A 22,656-nucleotide genomic window follows, 5' to 3' on the forward strand; every position below is an offset into this window, starting at 1 on the left:
AATATTAAACAGCAACAAACAAATCTAGCATGATATCTAACAAACACGTACGCATGCACGCATGAATACCCCCAAAAACCAACAGCCAAAAATATTGAAAATCATCTAAACACCTCCCGCGATCACAACCACCAAACCGCGAACTCACGCGTCGCGGCGCACCCACCAAAACATCTCAAAACTACGCGCTAACTTCATTCAGCAGTGGTCGTGAGGTGCGCGCGAGCTATTTCCAAATAAGTCCAAATAGATACACAATCCAGCGTGATAACAGCCCTGGTGTGATAACAGGTCACCTTTTTTCGATTAGAGAAGAAATTTTGTCAAATTGAGTTTAGAGTTGAAGCTGAACACAACCAGAAATGCTCCAAAGTGTCGTCAAGTTGCAGGCATGTCGTTCAACGGCAGCTACGAGCCAGGTGTTGGCTCGTTTTCGGTCCGTTCAGGCTCAACCGGTGTCGTCGACCTCGGAAGGTCACGGTGAAGTCGAGTACACGAATGCCCTACCGTACAGCAAGATTCCACGACCGAGCTTCCTGCAGATGATGGTCGGTTTCGCACCTGGAGGTAAGTGGGGCATGTTGTACAAGTGAGGATGGTGGAACTAATAGTCAAGCGCTACGCGTGACCTTGAACAGAATTGACTAAATTGATTTGATGCGTGAGCTGCGCAGTTCACTACGAAGAAAACAAAGCAGATGTTTGGTTAGTATATCTGGTGAAGATCATAAAGATAGTCGTCTGGTTGATTTTAGTCTACCTGACTTTAAGGTGACCGACAAAACCATAAATTACAAGTTCTAATCAAGCCACCAACAGGTCGTTACAACAACCTCACCTTCCCGGATCTGCATCGCAGCTTTCGACGGGATTACGGTGACATCATGGTCATGCCGGGACAGTTTGGCCGTAAGGATATGGTGATGACATTCCAGCCGGACGACTTCAAGAAGCTGTTCCGCACCGAGGGACAGTGGCCCAACCGGATCGCGCTGGACACCTTCGTGCACTACCGGAAGAACGTGCGACCGGAGGTGTTCAAGGGAATGGGAGGGCTGGTGAACGAGCAAGGGGAGAACTGGCAAAGCTTTCGAACGATCGTTAATCCGGTAATGATGCAGCCAAAGACGATTCAGCTGTACGTTGATAAGCTGGACGAGATCGCGAGAGAGTTCATGGGAATGTATGAAGGTATAGTTTAGATCTTTGAGCTAACTTGTTAACACCAGGTTTTCAACAGAATTGGAGAAATACGCGATGAGAAGAATGAGACGCCAGCTGACTTCAGTCAGTGGTTGAATCGATGGGCTTTGGAGACGGTTGGAGTCTTAGCTTTGGACACCCGGTTGGGAGTGCTAGGAAAGGATATTTCTGCGGATACCAAGAGCATCATGACGGTATCGGGTTTACATGAATTGCTAGGATTTCTTGCTAAAATCACAAATTTCAGAATATCCGAGAGTTCTTCGAGCTGTCCTACCACTTGGACATCTTACCATCGATCTGGCGATACTACAAGACACCAACGTTCAAACGCCTCATGACTGTATTGGATGAACTCACGAGAATAATTATGGCCAAGGTAGACGAAGCTGTGATCCGGCTGGACAAGAATCCGAGCCAAGACAGTGACAGCCAAAGTGTGCTGGAGAAACTGCTAAAGGTCAATCGCGATGTAGCGGTTGTGATGGCGTTCGATATGCTGCTGGCTGGAGTTGATACGGTGGGATCGTTCAATATCTACAGAGTTCATACTAAATACATCTTCTTTCAGACCTCCTCCGCAACATCCGGTATTCTGTACTGCTTAGCAAAGAACCCGGAGAAGCAGGCAAAGTTGCGGGAAGAACTACGAGCGATCCTCCCGAATAAGGACTCCCCGTTGACGCCGGAAAACATGAAGAACCTACCGTATCTTCGAGCGTGCATCAAGGAAGGTCTTCGGATGTACCCTCCGGTAGCTGGAAATGTGCGCCAAGCTGGGAAGGACATCGTCCTACAGGGTTACCAAATTCCCAAGGGGGTAAGCAGTTCAAGTACGATCAAGATCTTCAAGTAACTCAATGCAACCTTAACAGACGGACGTTGCCATGGCTTCGATGATCCTGCACAGCGGAGAAGAGTACTTCGAGCGGGGTAACGAGTTCCTGCCGGAACGATGGCTCAAGGAAACTTCAGGATGTCCCAGCGGTAAGGACGTACATCCGTTCCTGTTCCTGCCGTTCGGGTTTGGTCCGCGGACTTGCGTGGGTCGTCGAATGGCCATGCTGGAGATGGAGATGCTGGTAGCACGAATTACGCGGCAATTTGAGTACCGGTGGAACTATGACGAGCTGAGGATTCTGAGCTCGCTGGTGCTGATTCCGGAGAACGAGATGAAGTTTGAGATGGTGGAAGTGGATAGTTAAGAAATTGTCTTTTGAATTCCAAAATTTATGTTATAAATAAAACAAAATCTTTAAAACTATTAGTTTTTACACAGTTTTAGCTTCAGTCCAGTATTTGATGTTTGTTACGTTTTATTTTCGATCCAACAGTAATTTTTCGTTATCTAATCTAATCTAATCTAATCGAACACAAGCGCAGCCAGTCCGAAGAAAGCATCCTGGAAGAACTTGGGGTTAGATTACGCCCCAAGTTCTTTCTTGTCAATATTAATTATTGCAGTACACTTGAGTAACCCCGAAGATGTATTGCATAAATTAAAGCGGCCAAGCCTACTGCGTTGCATTAACCGCAGAGACAGATTCTGTGAACGGAGCACATTTCACAGAATCTACAGGGGAGGAAGGATGCGTGGCCATACCGTACCAAACGCTCCTGTTTACAGTTTCATATGTGTTTTGTATAATGTGTTAAGTGTAAAATATAGTGTGGTTATATAATCAACTAAATATAATAATGCAATATAATGATCATTTAATAAAATCCCTTCACCTATATATAATAACCACGCACCCAAGCACACAAACAGCGACACAAAAGAAATGAAAATGAGCATGCTAAAACAAGACAGCGCGTCCCCGTGGTCAGCGCACTAATCACAGCGACACAAAAGAGACGGAAAATAACACGTTAAAGCAGGACTGCGCGTCCCCACAGGCACCGCACTACTCGATCCAACAGTAATTTTTCGTTATGTTTAAATTCTTGACCTGGAGCACAGTTTATACTAACAGGCTATCGTAACCAATATAACAAAAAAAAATAACAATTACAAAAATAACAATTCGATCAAATAACTTCTAATTTATCACCTTTTTAACAGAGGAGTGCTACTGGTGGACCTTTTATCACCTTTTTATTTTCAAAAATAAGACGACAAACCTTAGGTAGAGAATTTCTCAGCGTAATTTAATTAAATAAATTGTTATGCTAGTCAGCGCGCAACGTGTTTATTGCAGAAACCGGAGATCCCTCACGCCTGATAGAGATCCTCCCAGCAGTGAGCAACTCCCCGTAGGGCACGACGACCACGATGGCAAAGATAATTACACGGCCTCCGGTAGCTCCCTGCTGAACAGAGAGTGCTGCAGTTGCAGTACTCTTCACGTGCTGCTCGACGTTGCTTTGGCTGTAATTAAATAATTATGGAACTTAAATGCACCTCATTATTAGCTACATTTTATAACATCATTTGCGCTGGGGTGCGCCACCTCAGGTCTTATGAGGTGATAAACAGCTGTTGGTCGTGTCTAACTATCAACTTCGGTCATCTGGAAGCGCAGCTCGTTCTTCGGAATGTTGACCAACGCGCTCAAGATGTGCAGCTCGCCATAGTTCCAGCGGTACTCAAATTGGCGCGTAACTCTCGCCACAATCATCTCCATCTCCATCATGGCCATCCGGCGTCCGATGCACATCCGAGGTCCAAATCCAAATGGGAGGAAGAGGAACGGATTCGCAGTTTTGCCGCTGGGACAACCTTCGGTGTCCTTGAGCCACCGCTCAAGGTGTAACATTCGTTACACCGCAACCTTTGATACACCGTAACATTCGTTACACCGTAACATTCGTTACACCGTAACATTCGTTACACCGTAACATTCGTTACACCGTAGTATGATTACACTGCATCATTCGTTACATCGTAACATTCGTTACACCGTAGTATAATTACACCGCATCATTCGTTACACCGTAACATTCGTTACTCCGTAACATTCGTTACACCGTAACATTCGTTACACCGTAACATTCGTTACACCGCAGTATGGTTACACCGTAAAATTGTTATACCGCAACATTCGTTGCATCGTAGCATTCTTTACAGCGTGACATTCGTTACACCGTAATACACCGCAATTAAAACATTTTTCAAGTCTTTGTGCACACTTAGCAAAACTGCAGGGGTCGTCCAATAAAAAAACGTAACAACATCATCCATTCACCAATAACACACTTAGCCTAACTCAAATATCCAATTCAAAAACCCCCCAAGTAGTTGTGCACACTTAGCACAACTGCAAGGGTCATCCATTAAAGAAAACTACGTAACAATAACATCCACTAATTAATCTCACACTTAGCCTAACCCAAATATCCAATTTAAAACATTTTAAGCCGTTGTGCACACTTAGAACAACTGCAGGGGTCGTCAAATCCAAAAAACTACGTAACAACAACATCCACTCACCAATATCACACTTAGCCTAACTCAAATATCCAATTCAAAAACCCCGCAAATAGTTGTGCACACTTAGCACAACTGCAGGGGTCGTCCATTAAAAAAAACTACGTAACAATAACATCTACCTACCAATGTTACACTTAGGGGTCATCCAATTAAAAAAAACTCTGCCACTAAATAATTATTTGACACACTTCGTCTAACTTACAACTTCTTCACGTATCCAAATGTGCACACTTGTGCTAATTGCCTTCCAAAATAGTGCTCCATAATATTGCTCGAACTAGTAAGGACACCTGGCAATTTACCATAATATTATAGTGTAATCGTATTTTTATGGATTTGCGTATTTTCAAAAGGTCAAGCCATGATGAAAAATAAGAGAGCACATCCATGATGCGTTCGAAAATGTCAGTTAGTACAAATGGTTGCAGGGCGATATCTTCGCGTAGGAAACGAATTTTTCAGATCTCTTAGAAGCGTTTTGTAGGGAATTTAATTAGCTAAAAGATGGCATCATTAACTCATTTTGGCCCAAAAGTCAGTTAGTACATCAGAGCACAGAGGCATCGATATCTTTATCTTTCCCCGATATGATTGAAGCTGCCAACAACTTTTTTTCTGGAAACGACTTTCCTCTCACATTTCACCGAAAACCTCGGACTTGAATCCGATCTTCTTTGCATGTCCTCTCTACTCTCCAATCAGAGCCGGAGGTTGATTTGCAACTCCCAACTCCTCTTTGAGATTCTGCCGATCGCCAGCGCTGGCACGTAACTTGTAATTAAGTTATTGCGATTTTCTCTCTCTCTCTACCTTAGTTGCTAACCCCTTTCATCTGGAGTTGCTTCTCTACCCCAAATAAAGAAGTGATTGAAGCGGAAACCCTGCTCTTCTGTAAGGGAGGATTCTCCTCCTCCGTAGTTCGATGATTACAAGCTTCGCTCCTTTTTCGCAAAAATCTTGGTATGCCAAAGTCGTGTTCCCGTCGTGCCCACGGCGCTTTTTTTCGCAACGTCCATGCGGCGTCGGCTCATAGCCGTAGGCGCAAGAATAGGTCTTGGCGAAAGAGACTGGACTTTGGAGGTGGAAGGTAAGCGAAGAAAGACACACACTTGGGTGGGAGAGAGACAGCGGTTGAAACTTGATCTAACAACTTTATTTTTCATTTCTGTAATGTCTAAATAATTTAGCGAATCGTTGCGTTGGATCTTTCTTCGGGAAATACTGAGGAGAAGTTTTGCCAACGGGATAAGAATTGGGCAGAAACTGAACCCAGATAGATAGAATAGATGCAATACACTCAACCCCCGATGGTTGGTCACTTTTCCATTTGACACTTTTTTAGTTTGTACCCCGTTGGTTGGTCAAAGTCAAACTAAAAAGTGACAAACTGTCACTTTTTGCACGGCGCTCACGCACACTATCAAAATAACCGTATAATAGTGTGTGTGTCAAACTAAAAAGTGACCCCGTTCTTTTGACAACAGTTGGTTTCAAACCATCGGGGTTTGAGTGTAGTGATGAAGGAGGAAACGTTACAATCTGAAGTCATCGCAACATCGAGCAGTACCTAACTAGTATGATCATTTTGAAATATCAATATGGATGAAATACAGTTCAGACACTGTCAGAGGAAGTTGGCGCCAAAATTTCATTTCTGATTACCAAATTTTGGGTCGTCGAGCTCAAATATAACAAAAATTGTACCAATTCGAACTGATTATGTGTATTCCATTATGGCCAAATTGTTATTGATAAATTGGCTATTATGTTCTGACTGCTGTTTCGAGAAATACACGATTTTGCGTTTTGGTTTATATTTACTTCAAATTCACTTAAATTTAAGAAGTAAACTCGTAACACATTTCGTGTCGTTTCAGCCAATAACAAAGATTGGTTAAGACTCTTTCCTTTCATATAAATATAACAATTGAAATAAACGGTAAGAACGGTTTTTGACGTTAAATTAGAATTTCTAAAATGCAATTTCAAAAAAACAATGGCAAGATAAATCACAAAACAAGGACAAACATTTTTTCAAAAAACATAAAAATTATAAAAATAGATTGCAATTAGTTGCTTAGTCCATAGACTTTTGTTTAGAACTTGAAAATTAAAGCGATGATCTATGGAGTGACTTACATCAGATGATGTATTTTCTTTGCATGAAACTGTATGAAATAGATAATTTCCGTGGCAAAACTGTGCAGTTCGCTTAGAAAATACTCAGTGAAATATTTTTTTTAATGAAAAAAAAACAATTGGAAAAAAAAACAATCAAAATTATTGATAAATGTATAGGAGTGCCAGATATTTTAAGTAGAAATGGTAGTGTTAGTCCATAAGAAACACTTTGAATAAAATGCAAACCTTGTTCAACCGTCTATAATAGGTTCCGTTTTCCTGCTCGCAAAATACCAACTTATGTAGACTCAAAAAAAGATTTTAAGATTTTGTTTAACGATTAGACATCTTTTTCAAACCTTTTGAAAAAAAACTTAACTTCTTAAATACAATGATAAATTAAAATAAGTTAGAAAATTTGTAACTCTTTCACTATAATTGTTTTGAAAAGGGTCATCGAATGTATTCCGCTTTATTCTTTTACTGTTAACTGTAATGAAATCAAGTATTAAAATTCTGAAAATGTTGTTTTTTTTTTGAGAATGTTTTATCAATTTTCGTAAAACTTTTGAAGCAGTGGCTGTGTACAATAAAAATTTCCACATCGCATAAAATAGCTAACGTAAACATTGTAAATATTTTTCGAAGTTTACTTCGCAATTTTTTGTATCTTAAACTTTGTAGTGGCCATCTCTATGACCAAAAAAACCATTTTGTGTCATTGGTTCACCATCGGTTGAGTTGATCCACTTAGACCAATTAATTTATTTTTTTCATTACATTCCATTTTTTTTTTTTGACAGTTGATGAATTAAGTTTTTTGTATTTCGGCCGTTGCAAATATTTCCCCCACCTTCAAAATCAGGGGGCAAACATAATATTGTTTACGAAAAACTTCAAAATTCTTCTGAAAATAGAAGTCTACTCGAATGAAAACAATTTGAAATGCAGTTTTCTGCAATTAAAATTACATAAAGCATGTTTGGGATCGATTAAAACTATTTAGCTTTTATTATATATTTAGATGTGAAGTATCGTAAAAAGTTTTTTCTCTGACAAAAAAAAATTAAAATAGGGGGCATGGGGTGAATAAATTAAATCAGGAAAAAAGGAAAGAAGACCCATGGGGTAAAACGGGTTATTGCAAATGATCCTATACTAGCATTATTTGATTCTTGTTCCGATTTTGCATGCATAGTAGAAATAAGTTTACGAAATTCCAACAATAAATGCTATTAAAAGGAGTAAAATTAGCTAAAATCGTAAAAATGGCCCGTAGGGCGAAATGGGTCACTCCAAACGATTCCAAAATATCGCCATTGCTAATTTTACTTTAAAATAAGTTTAAAGATATCCTTTAAATGTTAATATGATTAACTTGTAGAGTGAAAATCCAGAAAATTCTAATTATTGGGACAAATGGGGCAAAACAGGCCCTTTCCCGTCATTTCCGGTGAGTTTTTTATGCGCCAATCGATTCCTGAGATTTTTTTGCATAAGAAAAACTATTTTTCAGAAGAAAAAAACAGGGCACCAATGCATTGGTTCATCCAAACATCTATACAAATTTGACAGCTGTCCATACAAAACCTGTACCTAAATATTCAGAAGTCTGTATCTTAAGAACGGAATTTTCAGCAAAGGCTAACAGAATTTAGCAGTACTCACAATTTAAAAAAAAAAACATTTTTTGGGAAACGTTGAAAAAAAAATCGAAAACAAAATTTTAGATTATTATTAGATGCAAAATTTTAAATTTTCTAAAGTTAGTCTTCAATTTAAAATTGAGACTATATTTTTATCAAAAAGATCAGAACACTTCACAAATATTTAATTTTTTACATTCAAAATTGGATCAAAAGTTGCTAAAATATCGGCATTGAATGCAAAAAAAATGTTGAGTACATTTAGAGTGATAACAAAAAAACTCATATTTCCTATTTATTTTTCGTTTTGTGGCCTTTTTTTCTTTTTTAACTTATTAAGCAAATTTATAAGAAATTTTCCGAATTTTCCGAAAAAAAATATTTTCAGGCTTGCGTTACCATGGTTACTATTGAAAAAAAGAAAAGAGCACCATTTTTACAAAAATCAAACTCAACGAAGTATATCTTGAAATTAATATCAAAATTTCTGTAAAGTACTTTTTCATTTCAAATCTGATTTTGGATCTAAAAATGTTTTTATTAAATCGTTGTTTTTCGAAGATCCTCAATTTTGTTTTGTCTTTTTTTTTTCAAAAAATTGGCAACACTACCAAATTGTTTTTGCCCTTGTTGGGTCAAGTTGTATTGTTATTTCTCTAAAAAATATTTCAAAATGGTCATAAATAAGGCTTGTCTGCAATTACATTTTTGTGCTGTAAATGAATATTGTTCTATTTTTTTAAATTGTCCTTACTTGTTCAAATTGATCTGAAATTCCCTTCTCAAGATATAGATTTTATAAAGATTAGATACCATTTTTGTGTGGACTGCTTTTCAATTTATATGGAAATTTTTATAGGGGAGAGTTTGACGATTGTTCATGCTCCGTACAAAAAGGGTTTTTTTTTTGTAAGCACCAGAAACTAATTTTCTTTAAAATTTACAATTCAACTCATAAACACTTTCAACCAGCACTGTGAAACGGCTGAATCACTCTCAAAGCTCTGATAGCCAAATATAGAAAACACCTGATAAACTCAACCAATACCTAAGCAAAACATTTCATTCAATAAACCTTCAACGCACGCCACAACTACCATCTTCAAAATACATCCGTCAAAAAATCTTCATAAATACACCAATATTAAACAGCAACAAACAAATCTAGCATGATATCTAACAAACACGTACGCATGCACGCATGAATACCCCCAAAAACCAACAGCCAAAAATATTGAAAATCATCTAAACACCTCCCGCGATCACAACCACCAAACCGCGAACTCACGCGTCGCGGCGCACCCACCAAAACATCTCAAAACTACGCGCTAACTTCATTCAGCAGTGGTCGTGAGGTGCGCGCGAGCTATTTCCAAATAAGTCCAAATAGATACACAATCCAGCGTGATAACAGCCCTGGTGTGATAACAGGTCACCTTTTTTCGATTAGAGAAGAAATTTTGTCAAATTGAGTTTAGAGTTGAAGCTGAACACAACCAGAAATGCTCCAAAGTGTCGTCAAGTTGCAGGCATGTCGTTCAACGGCAGCTACGAGCCAGGTGTTGGCTCGTTTTCGGTCCGTTCAGGCTCAACCGGTGTCGTCGACCTCGGAAGGTCACGGTGAAGTCGAGTACACGAATGCCCTACCGTACAGCAAGATTCCACGACCGAGCTTCCTGCAGATGATGGTCGGTTTCGCACCTGGAGGTAAGTGGGGCATGTTGTACAAGTGAGGATGGTGGAACTAATAGTCAAGCGCTACGCGTGACCTTGAACAGAATTGACTAAATTGATTTGATGCGTGAGCTGCGCAGTTCACTACGAAGAAAACAAAGCAGATGTTTGGTTAGTATATCTGGTGAAGATCATAAAGATAGTCGTCTGGTTGATTTTAGTCTACCTGACTTTAAGGTGACCGACAAAACCATAAATTACAAGTTCTAATCAAGCCACCAACAGGTCGTTACAACAACCTCACCTTCCCGGATCTGCATCGCAGCTTTCGACGGGATTACGGTGACATCATGGTCATGCCGGGACAGTTTGGCCGTAAGGATATGGTGATGACATTCCAGCCGGACGACTTCAAGAAGCTGTTCCGCACCGAGGGACAGTGGCCCAACCGGATCGCGCTGGACACCTTCGTGCACTACCGGAAGAACGTGCGACCGGAGGTGTTCAAGGGAATGGGAGGGCTGGTGAACGAGCAAGGGGAGAACTGGCAAAGCTTTCGAACGATCGTTAATCCGGTAATGATGCAGCCAAAGACGATTCAGCTGTACGTTGATAAGCTGGACGAGATCGCGAGAGAGTTCATGGGAATGTATGAAGGTATAGTTTAGATCTTTGAGCTAACTTGTTAACACCAGGTTTTCAACAGAATTGGAGAAATACGCGATGAGAAGAATGAGACGCCAGCTGACTTCAGTCAGTGGTTGAATCGATGGGCTTTGGAGACGGTTGGAGTCTTAGCTTTGGACACCCGGTTGGGAGTGCTAGGAAAGGATATTTCTGCGGATACCAAGAGCATCATGACGGTATCGGGTTTACATGAATTGCTAGGATTTCTTGCTAAAATCACAAATTTCAGAATATCCGAGAGTTCTTCGAGCTGTCCTACCACTTGGACATCTTACCATCGATCTGGCGATACTACAAGACACCAACGTTCAAACGCCTCATGACTGTATTGGATGAACTCACGAGAATAATTATGGCCAAGGTAGACGAAGCTGTGATCCGGCTGGACAAGAATCCGAGCCAAGACAGTGACAGCCAAAGTGTGCTGGAGAAACTGCTAAAGGTCAATCGCGATGTAGCGGTTGTGATGGCGTTCGATATGCTGCTGGCTGGAGTTGATACGGTGGGATCGTTCAATATCTACAGAGTTCATACTAAATACATCTTCTTTCAGACCTCCTCCGCAACATCCGGTATTCTGTACTGCTTAGCAAAGAACCCGGAGAAGCAGGCAAAGTTGCGGGAAGAACTACGAGCGATCCTCCCGAATAAGGACTCCCCGTTGACGCCGGAAAACATGAAGAACCTACCGTATCTTCGAGCGTGCATCAAGGAAGGTCTTCGGATGTACCCTCCGGTAGCTGGAAATGTGCGCCAAGCTGGGAAGGACATCGTCCTACAGGGTTACCAAATTCCCAAGGGGGTAAGCAGTTCAAGTACGATCAAGATCTTCAAGTAACTCAATGCAACCTTAACAGACGGACGTTGCCATGGCTTCGATGATCCTGCACAGCGGAGAAGAGTACTTCGAGCGGGGTAACGAGTTCCTGCCGGAACGATGGCTCAAGGAAACTTCAGGATGTCCCAGCGGTAAGGACGTACATCCGTTCCTGTTCCTGCCGTTCGGGTTTGGTCCGCGGACTTGCGTGGGTCGTCGAATGGCCATGCTGGAGATGGAGATGCTGGTAGCACGAATTACGCGGCAATTTGAGTACCGGTGGAACTATGACGAGCTGAGGATTCTGAGCTCGCTGGTGCTGATTCCGGAGAACGAGATGAAGTTTGAGATGGTGGAAGTGGATAGTTAAGAAATTGTCTTTTGAATTCCAAAATTTATGTTATAAATAAAACAAAATCTTTAAAACTATTAGTTTTTACACAGTTTTAGCTTCAGTCCAGTATTTGATGTTTGTTACGTTTTATTTTCGATCCAACAGTAATTTTTCGTTATCTAATCTAATCTAATCTAATCGAACACAAGCGCAGCCAGTCCGAAGAAAGCATCCTGGAAGAACTTGGGGTTAGATTACGCCCCAAGTTCTTTCTTGTCAATATTAATTATTGCAGTACACTTGAGTAACCCCGAAGATGTATTGCATAAATTAAAGCGGCCAAGCCTACTGCGTTGCATTAACCGCAGAGACAGATTCTGTGAACGGAGCACATTTCACAGAATCTACAGGGGAGGAAGGATGCGTGGCCATACCGTACCAAACGCTCCTGTTTACAGTTTCATATGTGTTTTGTATAATGTGTTAAGTGTAAAATATAGTGTGGTTATATAATCAACTAAATATAATAATGCAATATAATGATCATTTAATAAAATCCCTTCACCTATATATAATAACCACGCACCCAAGCACACAAACAGCGACACAAAAGAAATGAAAATGAGCATGCTAAAACAAGACAGCGCGTCCCCGTGGTCAGCGCACTAATCACAGCGACACAAAAGAGACGGAAAATAACACGTTAAAGCAGGACTGCGCGTCCCCACAGGCACCGCACTACTCGATCCAACAGTAATTTTTCGTTATGTTTAAATTCTTGACCTGGAGCACAGTTTATACTAACAGGCTATCGTAACCAATATAACAAAAAAAAATAACAATTACAAAAATAACAATTCGATCAAATAACTTCTAATTTATCACCTTTTTAACAGAGGAGTGCTACTGGTGGACCTTTTATCACCTTTTTATTTTCAAAAATAAGACGACAAACCTTAGGTAGAGAATTTCTCAGCGTAATTTAATTAAATAAATTGTTATGCTAGTCAGCGCGCAACGTGTTTATTGCAGAAACCGGAGATCCCTCACGCCTGATAGAGATCCTCCCAGCAGTGAGCAACTCCCCGTAGGGCACGACGACCACGATGGCAAAGATAATTACACGGCCTCCGGTAGCTCCCTGCTGAACAGAGAGTGCTGCAGTTGCAGTACTCTTCACGTGCTGCTCGACGTTGCTTTGGCTGTAATTAAATAATTATGGAACTTAAATGCACCTCATTATTAGCTACATTTTATAACATCATTTGCGCTGGGGTGCGCCACCTCAGGTCTTATGAGGTGATAAACAGCTGTTGGTCGTGTCTAACTATCAACTTCGGTCATCTGGAAGCGCAGCTCGTTCTTCGGAATGTTGACCAACGCGCTCAAGATGTGCAGCTCGCCATAGTTCCAGCGGTACTCAAATTGGCGCGTAACTCTCGCCACAATCATCTCCATCTCCATCATGGCCATCCGGCGTCCGATGCACATCCGAGGTCCAAATCCAAATGGGAGGAAGAGGAACGGATTCGCAGTTTTGCCGCTGGGACAACCTTCGGTGTCCTTGAGCCACCGCTCCGGGAGGAACTCCTTGCCGCGGGCAAAGTGCTGATCTTCTTGGTAGAGGACTACCGATGCCATACCGACGTCGGTCTGGAAAAGTAAACTTCTTAGTATAGATTTTAAGGAAGATATAAGTCGTGAACGCACCCCCTTAGGAACCCGATAACCCTGAAGAACGAGATCTTTCCCAGCTGCCCGCAGATTACCAACAGCCGGAGGATACAGCCGAAGACCTTCCTTGATGCAAGCTTTCAAATACGGTAGATTCTTCATGTTATCCGGCGTCAAAGGGGAGTCTTTCTTCGGAAGAATGGACCTCAGCTCTTCTCGCAACCTTGCTTGTTTCTCTGGGTTTTTCGCCAAGCAGTACAAAACGCCAGTTGATCCTGAGGAGGTTGTATCGACGCCAGCCAGCAACATATCGAATACCATTACGAGTGCGACGTTACGATCAACTTTCAGCAGTTTCTCGAGGACGCTTTGCTGATCACTAGACAGAGTTGGATTCTTCTCCAGTCGGACTACAGCCGCGTCAACGTGGGACATGATGATCCTGGTCAGTTCGTCGAAGATTGTCATCAGACGCTTAAACGCTGGTGTTTTGTAGTACTTCCAGATTGAAGGTAGAATGTCCAGTTGGTAGGTCAGTTCGAACATCTCCCGGATGTACTGTTATCATAGAGTAATTAGCTAATGTTCTCACATGTCGACCATTATACCTACCGTCACCATGCTGCTTGTATCAGCTGAGAGATCCTTCTGCAATGCTCCCAGTCTCGTATCCAAAGCCAGCACTCCAATCGATTCCAGTGCCCATCGGTTCAACCACTGATTGAAGTCACCTGGAAGTTCATTCTTCTCATCGCGCAGTTCACCAATTCTGCAAGAGGTACCATTACAAGCACTATACAAAACAACATAAATCTACCCCTCGTACACTCCCATGAACTCCCTTGCGATCTCATCCAGCTTGTCCACGTACAGCCGAATCGTCTTGGGCTGCATCATCACCGGATTAACAATCGTACGGAACTGCTGCCAGTTCTCGCCCTGCTCCGAGAGCAACCCTCCCCAACCCCTGAACACTTCCGGCCGCACATTCTTTCGATAATAGTCAAACGTATCAATCCCCCTCCGATGCGGCCACGGTCCCTCATTCCTGAACAGCTTCACAAAATCATCCGTGTTGTACGTTAGCACGAAATCGTTCCGTCCAAACACCCCCGGCATCACCAACAGATCGCCGTAGTCTTCGCGCATACGCCGATGAATGTCCAGCAGCGTGACGTCATGGTAGCGACCTCCAGGCGCAAAGCCCCGCAGCATTTTCAGCACACTTGGGCGCGGGATCCGCTCATACGGCAGCGCATTGGCCCATTCCGGATCTGCGCTAGGTTCCGCAGCCGCTGTCTGAACTCTTCGAAGCCTTACCGTTAGTGGGCTTGAGTACACTTTTAAGCAACTAAATTCAAGTTTTCGCAACATTTCGGAAGTAAATCTCACAGCACGTCTTCTTTACCCAGTGAAGAATGAAACTGAAGTCGTTCAACGCGAATGAACAGTTCAACGCGCAACTGACCAGCTCAATGCGACTGTGTGCGCATGTGTAAGATAAAGATTTCGACAGTCGTTGCTGGTGTTGCCTCAGACTTTGTATACGCGATCCGACGAAATGAACGATAAGCCGTTAGAAGACCTTGGCAGTCATTTCGGAGTTTGTCAGTGGTGAGGCAAGTTTGATTGATGAATTAATCGTTTAAGCCATTGGTTTAAAGTAGTAATTTACTATAAAATTGTTACAAACGGGTCCGAAGGTGGACCCACTAAACCTTTACCAAACAAGCAATATCTGGTGAATATTTTTTCTGGAGATCTATAAACCACGTGGCCACTTTCTTGGAAATCTAAACCCCCATTCGTGGACTATTTTGTGTGGAGCGTGGACAATCGCCAGTGTAAATGATTTTTTATTCTTTTGTCCTCATCATAATTTACAAATTTTCTAATGAATTTCAGAATCATCATTCAGAATGATCAATCTACAGGCCATAAAATAATGTGCTGGTTGATCCAAATTTTTCAAATAAGTATTCTCAATAATTGTGTCTCCTAGGAATAAGATTCATTAAATCAATTTTTAAAATTAGTTGAAATACTAAATTAATCAACATTTATGATTATGATTATCTTTGTAGTAACTTCAAGAACTTGATGAAATCAAGTCGAACAAATAGATCTAGTTCACTAATTCAACAACCAATTGTGATATTTAAATCAATCCATCCTTTCGTTTGCCATAAATCAAATTAGAGCAGTCGGAATGAGGGGTAAACCCATAAAACTTCAACCCAAACGAGCAGCCGCTGGTGACCGAAAAAATCGCGTGTTAGACCCATTGCGATTTAACGACCCTTCCGAGCGCGGCAGAGTCAAAGCCATCCCCCGAACAAAAAATAACCCAACCTTTTAAAAAATCAATCAAACCGTTTTGCTCAACGGTTTTGTTTGGTAGCCCGCCGCGATTACCATTAAAATGTGTGCCGTGATGTAATTTAATAAATTGACTGTAGTCTTCTATCATTCACCAAAGCCATAAATCTGGTCCGGTTGTAAATCATCCGAAAAGGTTTGTTTTCGGGTGGACTGAGTCAATCATTCCCCCACAATCATGCAAATGTTGTGTTTGCTCCAAATTTGGCCAGGCAATCGCGTGCCGAACCGTCGTTAGCGATTTCCCCCCGCGATGGTAATCTTATCAGGGATGGTATCACACGACTTTGATAAGATAATGAGGTGGCGTTTGAACAAATGTTTTACTAGTGGTCCACTTCGACCATCTGGTAGCGAAGTTCGTTCGCCGGAGCGTTGATCAGGTTGCTGACCAAACGGAAATCGTCGTAGTTCCAGCGAACCTCGTATTGACGGACGACCCGCGCCACGATCATCTCCAGCTCCAGGTTGGCCATCCGAAGTCCGATGCAGGCCCGCGGGCCAAATCCGAACGGCAGAAACAGGAAACGATGGGTGTCCTTGCCGCTGGGACAACCCGAAGAGCGTTCCTTGAGCCACCGTTCCGGGAGGAACTCCTTGCCACGTGGGAAGTACTGGTCGTCTTGGTACAGGATGATCGAGGTCATGGCGACGTCCGTCTGGAAGAAATCTTGTGAATTCTAAAAGATTTTCAGTATTAACGTGCACTCACCCCCTTGGGAATCCGATAACCTTGCAGTACGATGTCCTTGCCAGCTGCTCGGATATTCCCGGCCGTTGGAGTGTACAGCCGTAGACCTTCCTTTATGCAAGCTCGAAGATACGGAAGATTGCGCATGTTTTCCGGCGTCAGCGGTGAGTTCTTATGCGGAAGAATAGTCCTCAGCTCTTCCCGCAACCTCGCCTGCTTCTCTGGATTTTTGGCCAAGCAGTACAGAATGCCGCTGGATCCGGCAGAGGTCGTATCGACTCCAGCTAGCAGCATGTCCAGCGCCATTACGATCGCCACGTTGCGATCGATCTTCAGAAGCTTCTCCAGAACGCTCTGGTTGTCGTTGTTTGTGGTCGGATTTTTCTCCAGCCGGACGACGGCTTCGTTCACCTTGGCCATTACAATTCGCGTAACTTCATCTAACAGGGTCATGAGCCGCTTGAATGATTTTGTTTTGTAAAACTTCCAAATCGACGGTAGAATGTCCAGCTGATACATTAGCTCCAGAACTTCTCGGTTGTACTTCACGATGTTACTGATTTCCGTTGACATCTCCTTATCAAGCACTCCAAGTCTGGTGTCCAGAGCCAACACTCCCATCGTTTCAAGTGCCCATCGGTTCAACCACTGATTAAAATCAGCCGGCAGTTCATTCTTCTCATCACGAATGTCTCGAATTCTAAAATGAATTATCGCTCATTACGATTAATCATACCACTTACAAATCCTTACACTCCCATGAACTCCCGCGCAACCTCATCCAACTTGTCCACGTACAGACGAATCGTCTTCGGCTGCAGCATCACCGGATTCACGATCGTCCGAAACTGTTGCCAGCTTTCCCCCTGTTCGTTCACCAACCCTCCAAGTCCCTTGAACACATCCGGCCGAACATGCTTTCGGTAGTGCACGAAGGTATCTAGTCCCCTTCGATTCGGCCAATGTCCCTCGGTACGGAACAGCTTCTCGTAGTCATCCGGACTGTAGCTAACCACCGTATCTTTCCGACCCAAAATACCCGGAATCACCAACAGATCACCAAAGTCCTCCCGGAAGCGCCGATGCGCGTCCAGAATGGGCAGGTTGTGATATCGACCTGTAACCAGCAATCCCGTCAGCGCAGTCTTCTTCTCGAAACGCTCAAGGTCATTTACCTCCGGGAGCGAATCCTCTGAGCATAGTTAGCCAACCCAGCCGAGGAATCTTCTCGTACGGCAGCGCGTAGGGCCATTCGGGATCAACGCCATCGGAGGCCACTTGCTGAGGTCGCGCCTGGACACTTTGAAAGCGAATCTTTGCCGCAAAAAATGATGAAGACTTTGGTTTAAAAATAATACTGCGTAGCATTTTCAGCAACTAACAAGTGCAACCACTTTATACAACGTCTAATCACACCTCAAATACTAGCGACCTACTAAAGTATACTAGCAGCTAGAAAGTGAGACCAGATGTGAGAGTTGCGATGCTCAAACAGTGCAGTGAATGAGATAATGATCCCCGCTCTGCGTTAGTAGTTGTAGTTTCCCGCGAATGAATGTGGGATGTTCTCAACTAAGAATAGTGGTTCACTCTCACAGTGTAATATTTAGTAAGAGTTCATCAGAATTTATTCATACACCTCGACCATTTCAAATCTCAACTAATTCTCCAGAATATTAACCAGCGAGCTGACCAGCTTCAACTCTTCGTAGTTCCACCGGTACTTAAACCGTCGCGTAATCCTCGCCACCAGCAGCTCCATCTCCAGGTTGGCCATCCGAAGACCGATGCAGGCCCGCGGGCCAAACCCGAAAGGTAGAAACAGAAACGGATGCGTTTGATTCGCGCTGGGACAGCCCGTCGATTCCGGCTCGTCTTTGAGCCAGCGTTCCGGCAGGAACTCGCCCCCGCGTGGAAAGTGCTTGTCCTCGTGGTACATGATGATCGACGCTAGGGCGACGGCGGTCTATTTTGAAAAAAGATCTTGAAGGTATAACCTATAGTCTAGACGGACTCAAACTTTCACCCTTGGGCACTTGGTAGCCCTGAAGAACAAGATCCTTTCCAGCGGCACGGATATTACCAGCGATTGGAGAGTACATTCGAAGTCCCTCTTTTATGCAAGCTCGAAGGTACGGTAGATTACGCATGTTCTGCGGAGTCAACGGAGAGTCCCGCTTCGGCAGGATGTTTCGAAGCTCGTCACGAAGCTTGGCCTGTTTGTCCGGATTCTTTGCCAAGCAGTACAGAATGCTGGTGGTGGCGGAAGTGGTCTGTAATTTTAACTGTCAAATATGAGGTTCAACGTACTCCAGATCACAAGTACCGTATCAACCCCAGCCATGAGCATGTCGAAAGCCATCACAACCGCTACGTGACGATCAACCTTCAACAGCTTCTCGAGTACGCTCTGACTGTCACTTGACTGCGTGGGATTGTTCTCCATTCGAATGATCGCTTCATCTACCTTGGACATAACGATTCTGAGAGATTAGAGTAGGGTTAGGTTCATGATAGGTATTGATGAACGCTCGACTGACCTCGTCAGTTCATCAAGTAAAGCCATTAACTTATTGAATGTTGACGTTTTGTAGAACTTCCATATTGAAGGTAGAACATCCAGCTTCCAGGTTAGCTGGAATACTTCCCGAATATACTGCAAAAATAATCAGTTTCAAAAGGGAAATTTCAAGTAATGTCTTTCAGACCTTGATGATATCACGAGAATCGTTTGAACTCTTTCTCAAGACACCCGAACCGGGTATCCAATGCCAACACTCCAATCGTCTCCAGTGCCCAACGGTTCAACCAGTGATGAAAGTCACCCGGCATCTCGTTCTTCTCGTCGCGAAGGTTATGGATAACTTCCATAAACTCCCGCGCAACTTCGTCCAGCTTGTCCACGTACAGCCGGATCGTCTTCGGCTGCATCATTACCGGATTCACGATCGTCCGGAAGCGTTGCCAGCTTTCCCCCTGCTCGTTTACCAGCCCTCCCATTCCCTTGAACACATCCGGCCGAACCTTGTTCCGATAGTACACAAAAGTGTCCATCCCCCTCCGATTCGGCCACTGTCCCTCGGTCCGGAACAGCTTCTCGTAATCATCCGGACTGAAGCTCATCAGCGTGTCCTTGCGTCCGAGCACTCCCGGAACACGTACCAAATCACCGTAGCTATCCCGCATGATCCGATGCATGTCCATGATTGAGAGATCCTTGGTTTGACCTTGGAACAGAATCCCGCTCAGCATCATCGTGACACTTGGCCCCGGGATCTTGTTGTACGGCATAGCCGAAGCCCAAGCTGGATCCACTGCATCGCCCGGAGTCAGCTTCGTTGAAAGATTTCGAAGCGCTACAGAGTAGCTTGATGTTCGACCTCTAATTATACGTAGCATTGCTTCCAGTTCTCGACAATCACTGAGTGCATCTGCTCTGAGACGATTGAAAATTGCAGTAATTCAACACGTTACTACGTTGTAGTTGTTCATGAATCAGAAGGTTCATTTCTGAGAGCATGAGTGTGAGTATAGGGAAATCTTCAACAACTCGATTAGGCGATGACTTGCAACAAGATAACGTTTATTTCCAACCCTAACTATCGACCTCCACCATCTCGAACCGCAGCTCGTTCGACGGAATGTTCACCAGTGCCGTCAGAATCTTCAGCTCGTCATAGTTCCAGCGGTACTCGAATTGGCGTGTAACCCGCGCCACGACCATCTCCATCTCCATCATGGCCAGCCGCCGCCCGATGCAGGTCCGTGGCCCGAAACCGAACGGCAGGAACAGAAACGGATGCGCGTCCTTTCCGCTGGGACAACCGGAAGTTTCCTTGAGCCAGCGCTCTGGCAGGAATTCCGACCCGCGGGCGAAGTGCTGATCTTCGGTGTACATGATGACGGAGGCCATGGCTACGTCAGTCTGTGTGTTAAAGCATTCCTTGATATCTTGAACTAGTTTGGAGGACAAACTTGGCTTACCCCCTTGGGAATCTGATATCCCTGAAGAACCAGATCCTTTCCAGCTGCACGGATGTTCCCGGCCGTTGGCGGATACATTCGCAGAGATTCCTTGATGCAAGCTCGAAGATACGGAAGGTTCCGCATGTTATCCGGCGTCAACGGGGAGTCTTTGTTCGGCAAGACTGTGCGAAGTTCTTCCCGAAGTTTGGCCTGCTTGTCCGGATTTTTGGCCAAGCAGTACAGGATTCCGATGGTTCCGGAAGCGGTGGTATCCACTCCGGCTAGCAGCATATCCAGTGCCATTACGACCGCAACGTGGCGATCAACTTTGAGGAGTTTCTCCAAAACACTCTGGTTGTCGCTGGACGCTGAGGGATTCTTCTCCATCCGGACTATGGCTTCGTCCACCTTGGACATGATGATTCTGTGAAAAGTGGAGATGATCGTGTTGTTTTATAGCTGCATCTTTACTCCTACCTGGTTAGTTCATCCAGAACGTTCATCAGTCGCTTAAACGCTGGAGTCTTGTAGTACTTCCAGACTGATGGCAACACGTCCAGCTGATAGGTCAGCTCGAACACCTCTCGTACGTACTTGATCATATCGCTGGAATCTTGGGATATATCCTTCTCCAAAACCCCAAACCTCGTGTCCAAAGCCAGCACTCCGATCATCTCAAGAGCCCAACGGTTCAACCACTGGTTGAAATCACCTGGCAGTTCGTTCTTGTCATCACGCAAGTTACGAATTCTAAAAGACATTTCATGAGATATGCTGTACTATCACCAACCAACCTTCTTACATTCCCATGAAATCCCTGGAAACCTCATCCAGCTTGTCCACGTACAGCCGAACCGTCTTCGGCTGCAACATCACCGGGTTCACGATCGTCCGGAAGTGATGCCAGTTTTCCCCCTGCTCGTTCACCAGCCCTCCCATCCCCTTGAACACATCCGGCCGAACCTCGTTCCTGTAGTGCATAAAGGTGTCCAGCCCCCTTCGATTCGGCCACGGCCCCTCGCTCCGGAACAGCTTCTGGTAGTCATCCGGACTGTAACTTACCACCGTATCCTTCCGTCCGAAAGCCCCCGGAAAGATCACCAAGTTTCCGTAGTCCGCGCGAAAACGCCGATGAAGCTCCATAATGTTGACATCGTAGTAGCGACCTGCAAGATCATCAATCAACGATGAACTTTCGTACGTTTACTTCATTCATTCATTCCTCATCCACACAGCTGATCTTCACCGGCACGTCGTATACGATCAAGGTCACACGCAGTCGCACAGCGGCTCAAGCTACTTCGGTAGTAGTGGTGAGATTTTGCCCCAAGACCTGTTTATTACCCCGAAAAAATGAACACCATCTCACCTCCGGGTGCGAATCCCCTGAGCATCTTCAGCACTCCAGGCTGTGGGATCTTCTCGTACGGCAGGGCGTTGGCCCACTCCGGATCGACATCGGATGCCGGCTGCGCCTGGACGCTACGCCAACGAACGGCAGCCGGTCCAGCGAACGCCACAGAACAACCGGGCTTGTACGCAACTAAACTTCGCAACATTTCGGACAAATGTAGGTCAACAACCGCAGATATCACACCTCACTCAACTGAAAACGATGAGAGAACTGGAACTGAACGACTGCGCAAAATAAGCTTCCAGAGTGGTGAAGACGTCGCGACGCCAACGCAGACTGACCGACGCGATAATTATACATGTTCAAGAGTGTCTTCGGTACCCGGAGTCATGGTTGCGAACATGTGTTGGATAATTGCTTCATTCATCCGCGGGCGCGAGCGCGCGATAGAGCGAAGTTTGTGTGTATGTGTGCATGAAAGTGAACTTGGCGCCGCGATCAACGTTTGGATGTGGTTTGACCTTGGAATCAGCTGAAATTGTGGGATTGAAGTGATGTTTGTGTCGCGCGGGTTTCGTTTCACAAGTGTTCACCAACATAGCGTCAGCGTTATGAATGAGTCACGGGTGGTATTTGATATGGATGAATAACTCAGTGAAATTGTATACTTTATGTTT

The 22,656-nt window shown here is 44.1% G+C and overlaps 6 protein-coding genes and 1 pseudogene across 12 annotated transcripts; 2 read left to right on the top strand and 5 right to left on the bottom strand.

Moving 5' to 3' along the window:
• Positions 1-212: 212 nt before the first annotated feature.
• LOC120427863 (cytochrome P450 CYP12A2-like) lies at positions 213-2,470 on the top strand. 4 transcript variants are annotated; one of them, XM_039592787.2, is made up of 6 exons: positions 213-567; positions 820-1,183; positions 1,241-1,397; positions 1,451-1,723; positions 1,775-2,023; positions 2,079-2,470. In XM_039592787.2, the coding sequence occupies exons 1-6, from the start codon at positions 363-365 to the stop codon at positions 2,406-2,408; spliced, it is 1,578 nt and encodes a 525-aa protein (XP_039448721.1). In that variant the 5' UTR covers positions 213-362; the 3' UTR covers positions 2,409-2,470. The 4 variants fall into 4 exon arrangements, with proteins under 4 accessions (XP_039448721.1, XP_039448724.1, XP_039448722.1 ...); XM_039592790.2 differs by having other exon boundaries at positions 553-567; positions 810-1,183; XM_039592788.1 differs by lacking the exon at positions 213-567 and adding an exon at positions 643-705 and having other exon boundaries at positions 810-1,183.
• Positions 2,471-3,284: 814 nt separating this feature from the next.
• On the bottom strand, positions 3,285-4,000 carry LOC128093171 (probable cytochrome P450 12a5, mitochondrial). The gene has a single exon (XM_052709081.1). It carries the CDS (start codon positions 3,960-3,962, stop codon positions 3,696-3,698), a length of 267 nt encoding a protein of 88 aa, XP_052565041.1. The 5' UTR covers positions 3,963-4,000; the 3' UTR covers positions 3,285-3,695.
• Positions 4,001-9,755: 5,755 nt separating this feature from the next.
• LOC120427866 (probable cytochrome P450 12a4, mitochondrial) lies at positions 9,756-12,013 on the top strand. 3 transcript variants are annotated; one of them, XM_039592793.2, is made up of 6 exons: positions 9,756-10,110; positions 10,363-10,726; positions 10,784-10,940; positions 10,994-11,266; positions 11,318-11,566; positions 11,622-12,013. In XM_039592793.2, exons 1-6 carry the CDS (start codon positions 9,906-9,908, stop codon positions 11,949-11,951), a joined length of 1,578 nt encoding a protein of 525 aa, XP_039448727.1. In that variant the 5' UTR covers positions 9,756-9,905; the 3' UTR covers positions 11,952-12,013. The 3 variants fall into 3 exon arrangements, with proteins under 3 accessions (XP_039448727.1, XP_039448728.1, XP_039448729.1); XM_039592794.1 differs by lacking the exon at positions 9,756-10,110 and adding an exon at positions 10,186-10,248 and having other exon boundaries at positions 10,353-10,726; XM_039592795.2 differs by lacking the exon at positions 9,756-10,110 and adding an exon at positions 10,194-10,248.
• An 814-nt stretch (positions 12,014-12,827) lies between these two features.
• On the bottom strand, positions 12,828-16,132 carry LOC128093170 (probable cytochrome P450 12a5, mitochondrial). 2 transcript variants are annotated; one of them, XR_008212299.1, is made up of 5 exons: positions 14,416-16,132; positions 14,202-14,358; positions 13,626-14,147; positions 13,176-13,568; positions 12,828-13,117 (listed from the first exon to the last, which is right to left on the bottom strand). XR_008212299.1 is itself a non-coding variant. In XM_052709080.1 (4 exons), exons 1-4 carry the CDS (start codon positions 14,961-14,963, stop codon positions 13,239-13,241), a joined length of 1,557 nt encoding a protein of 518 aa, XP_052565040.1. In that variant the 5' UTR covers positions 14,964-16,132; the 3' UTR covers positions 12,828-13,238. The 2 variants fall into 2 exon arrangements, 1 of the variants encoding a protein (XP_052565040.1); XM_052709080.1 differs by having other exon boundaries at positions 12,828-13,568.
• Positions 16,133-16,277: 145 nt separating this feature from the next.
• Positions 16,278-18,118, bottom strand: LOC120427861 (probable cytochrome P450 12a4, mitochondrial). Its single transcript, XM_039592779.2, has 4 exons — positions 17,835-18,118; positions 17,413-17,776; positions 16,681-17,359; positions 16,278-16,627 (listed from the first exon to the last, which is right to left on the bottom strand). Exons 1-4 carry the CDS (start codon positions 18,025-18,027, stop codon positions 16,295-16,297), a joined length of 1,569 nt encoding a protein of 522 aa, XP_039448713.2. The 5' UTR covers positions 18,028-18,118; the 3' UTR covers positions 16,278-16,294.
• A 131-nt stretch (positions 18,119-18,249) lies between these two features.
• LOC128093172 (probable cytochrome P450 12a5, mitochondrial) lies at positions 18,250-20,219 on the bottom strand (annotated as a pseudogene).
• Positions 20,220-20,225: 6 nt separating this feature from the next.
• LOC120427865 (probable cytochrome P450 12a5, mitochondrial) lies at positions 20,226-22,323 on the bottom strand. Its single transcript, XM_039592791.2, has 5 exons — positions 21,995-22,323; positions 21,428-21,791; positions 21,103-21,375; positions 20,644-21,049; positions 20,226-20,584 (listed from the first exon to the last, which is right to left on the bottom strand). Exons 1-5 carry the CDS (start codon positions 22,182-22,184, stop codon positions 20,255-20,257), a joined length of 1,563 nt encoding a protein of 520 aa, XP_039448725.2. The 5' UTR covers positions 22,185-22,323; the 3' UTR covers positions 20,226-20,254.
• Between the last annotated feature and the right edge of the window lie 333 nt (positions 22,324-22,656).

This window comes from Culex pipiens, chromosome 2, assembly GCF_016801865.2.
Source record: "Culex pipiens pallens isolate TS chromosome 2, TS_CPP_V2, whole genome shotgun sequence".
In the NCBI taxonomy this organism is placed as follows: domain Eukaryota; kingdom Metazoa; phylum Arthropoda; class Insecta; order Diptera; family Culicidae; genus Culex; species Culex pipiens.

Excerpts from the sequence above, each read along its gene's own strand:
- LOC120427865 (XM_039592791.2), bottom strand. The coding sequence starts at position 22,184 with ATGTTGCGAAGTTTAGTTGCGTACAAGCCCGGTTGTTCTGTGGCGTTC. Across the intron at positions 21,792-21,994 it reads CAGGGGATTCGCACCCGGAG|GTCGCTACTACGATGTCAAC; the intron begins GTGAGATGGTGT and ends ATGATCTTGCAG. Across the intron at positions 20,585-20,643 it reads GATATCAGATTCCCAAGGGG|ACTGACGTAGCCATGGCCTC; the intron begins GTAAGCCAAGTT and ends TTTAACACACAG.
- LOC128093170 (XM_052709080.1), bottom strand. The coding sequence starts at position 14,963 with ATGTTGCGAAAACTTGAATTTAGTTGCTTAAAAGTGTACTCAAGCCCA. Across the intron at positions 14,148-14,201 it reads ATACAAGCAGCATGGTGACG|TACATCCGGGAGATGTTCGA; the intron begins GTAGGTATAATG and ends CTATGATAACAG. Across the intron at positions 13,569-13,625 it reads GTTATCGGGTTCCTAAGGGG|ACCGACGTCGGTATGGCATC; the intron begins GTGCGTTCACGA and ends TTACTTTTCCAG.
- LOC120427866 (XM_039592793.2), top strand. The coding sequence starts at position 9,906 with ATGCTCCAAAGTGTCGTCAAGTTGCAGGCATGTCGTTCAACGGCAGCT. Across the intron at positions 10,111-10,362 it reads GGTCGGTTTCGCACCTGGAG|GTCGTTACAACAACCTCACC; the intron begins GTAAGTGGGGCA and ends AGCCACCAACAG. Across the intron at positions 10,727-10,783 it reads GCGAGAGAGTTCATGGGAAT|AATTGGAGAAATACGCGATG; the intron begins GTATGAAGGTAT and ends GGTTTTCAACAG.
- LOC120427863 (XM_039592787.2), top strand. The coding sequence starts at position 363 with ATGCTCCAAAGTGTCGTCAAGTTGCAGGCATGTCGTTCAACGGCAGCT. Across the intron at positions 1,398-1,450 it reads ATACCAAGAGCATCATGACG|AATATCCGAGAGTTCTTCGA; the intron begins GTATCGGGTTTA and ends CACAAATTTCAG. Across the intron at positions 2,024-2,078 it reads GTTACCAAATTCCCAAGGGG|ACGGACGTTGCCATGGCTTC; the intron begins GTAAGCAGTTCA and ends CAACCTTAACAG.
- LOC120427861 (XM_039592779.2), bottom strand. The coding sequence starts at position 18,027 with ATGCTACGCAGTATTATTTTTAAACCAAAGTCTTCATCATTTTTTGCG. Across the intron at positions 17,360-17,412 it reads GCGCGGGAGTTCATGGGAGT|AATTCGAGACATTCGTGATG; the intron begins GTAAGGATTTGT and ends AATTCATTTTAG. Across the intron at positions 16,628-16,680 it reads GTTATCGGATTCCCAAGGGG|ACGGACGTCGCCATGACCTC; the intron begins GTGAGTGCACGT and ends GATTTCTTCCAG.
- LOC128093171 (XM_052709081.1), bottom strand. The coding sequence starts at position 3,962 with ATGTTACACCTTGAGCGGTGGCTCAAGGACACCGAAGGTTGTCCCAGC.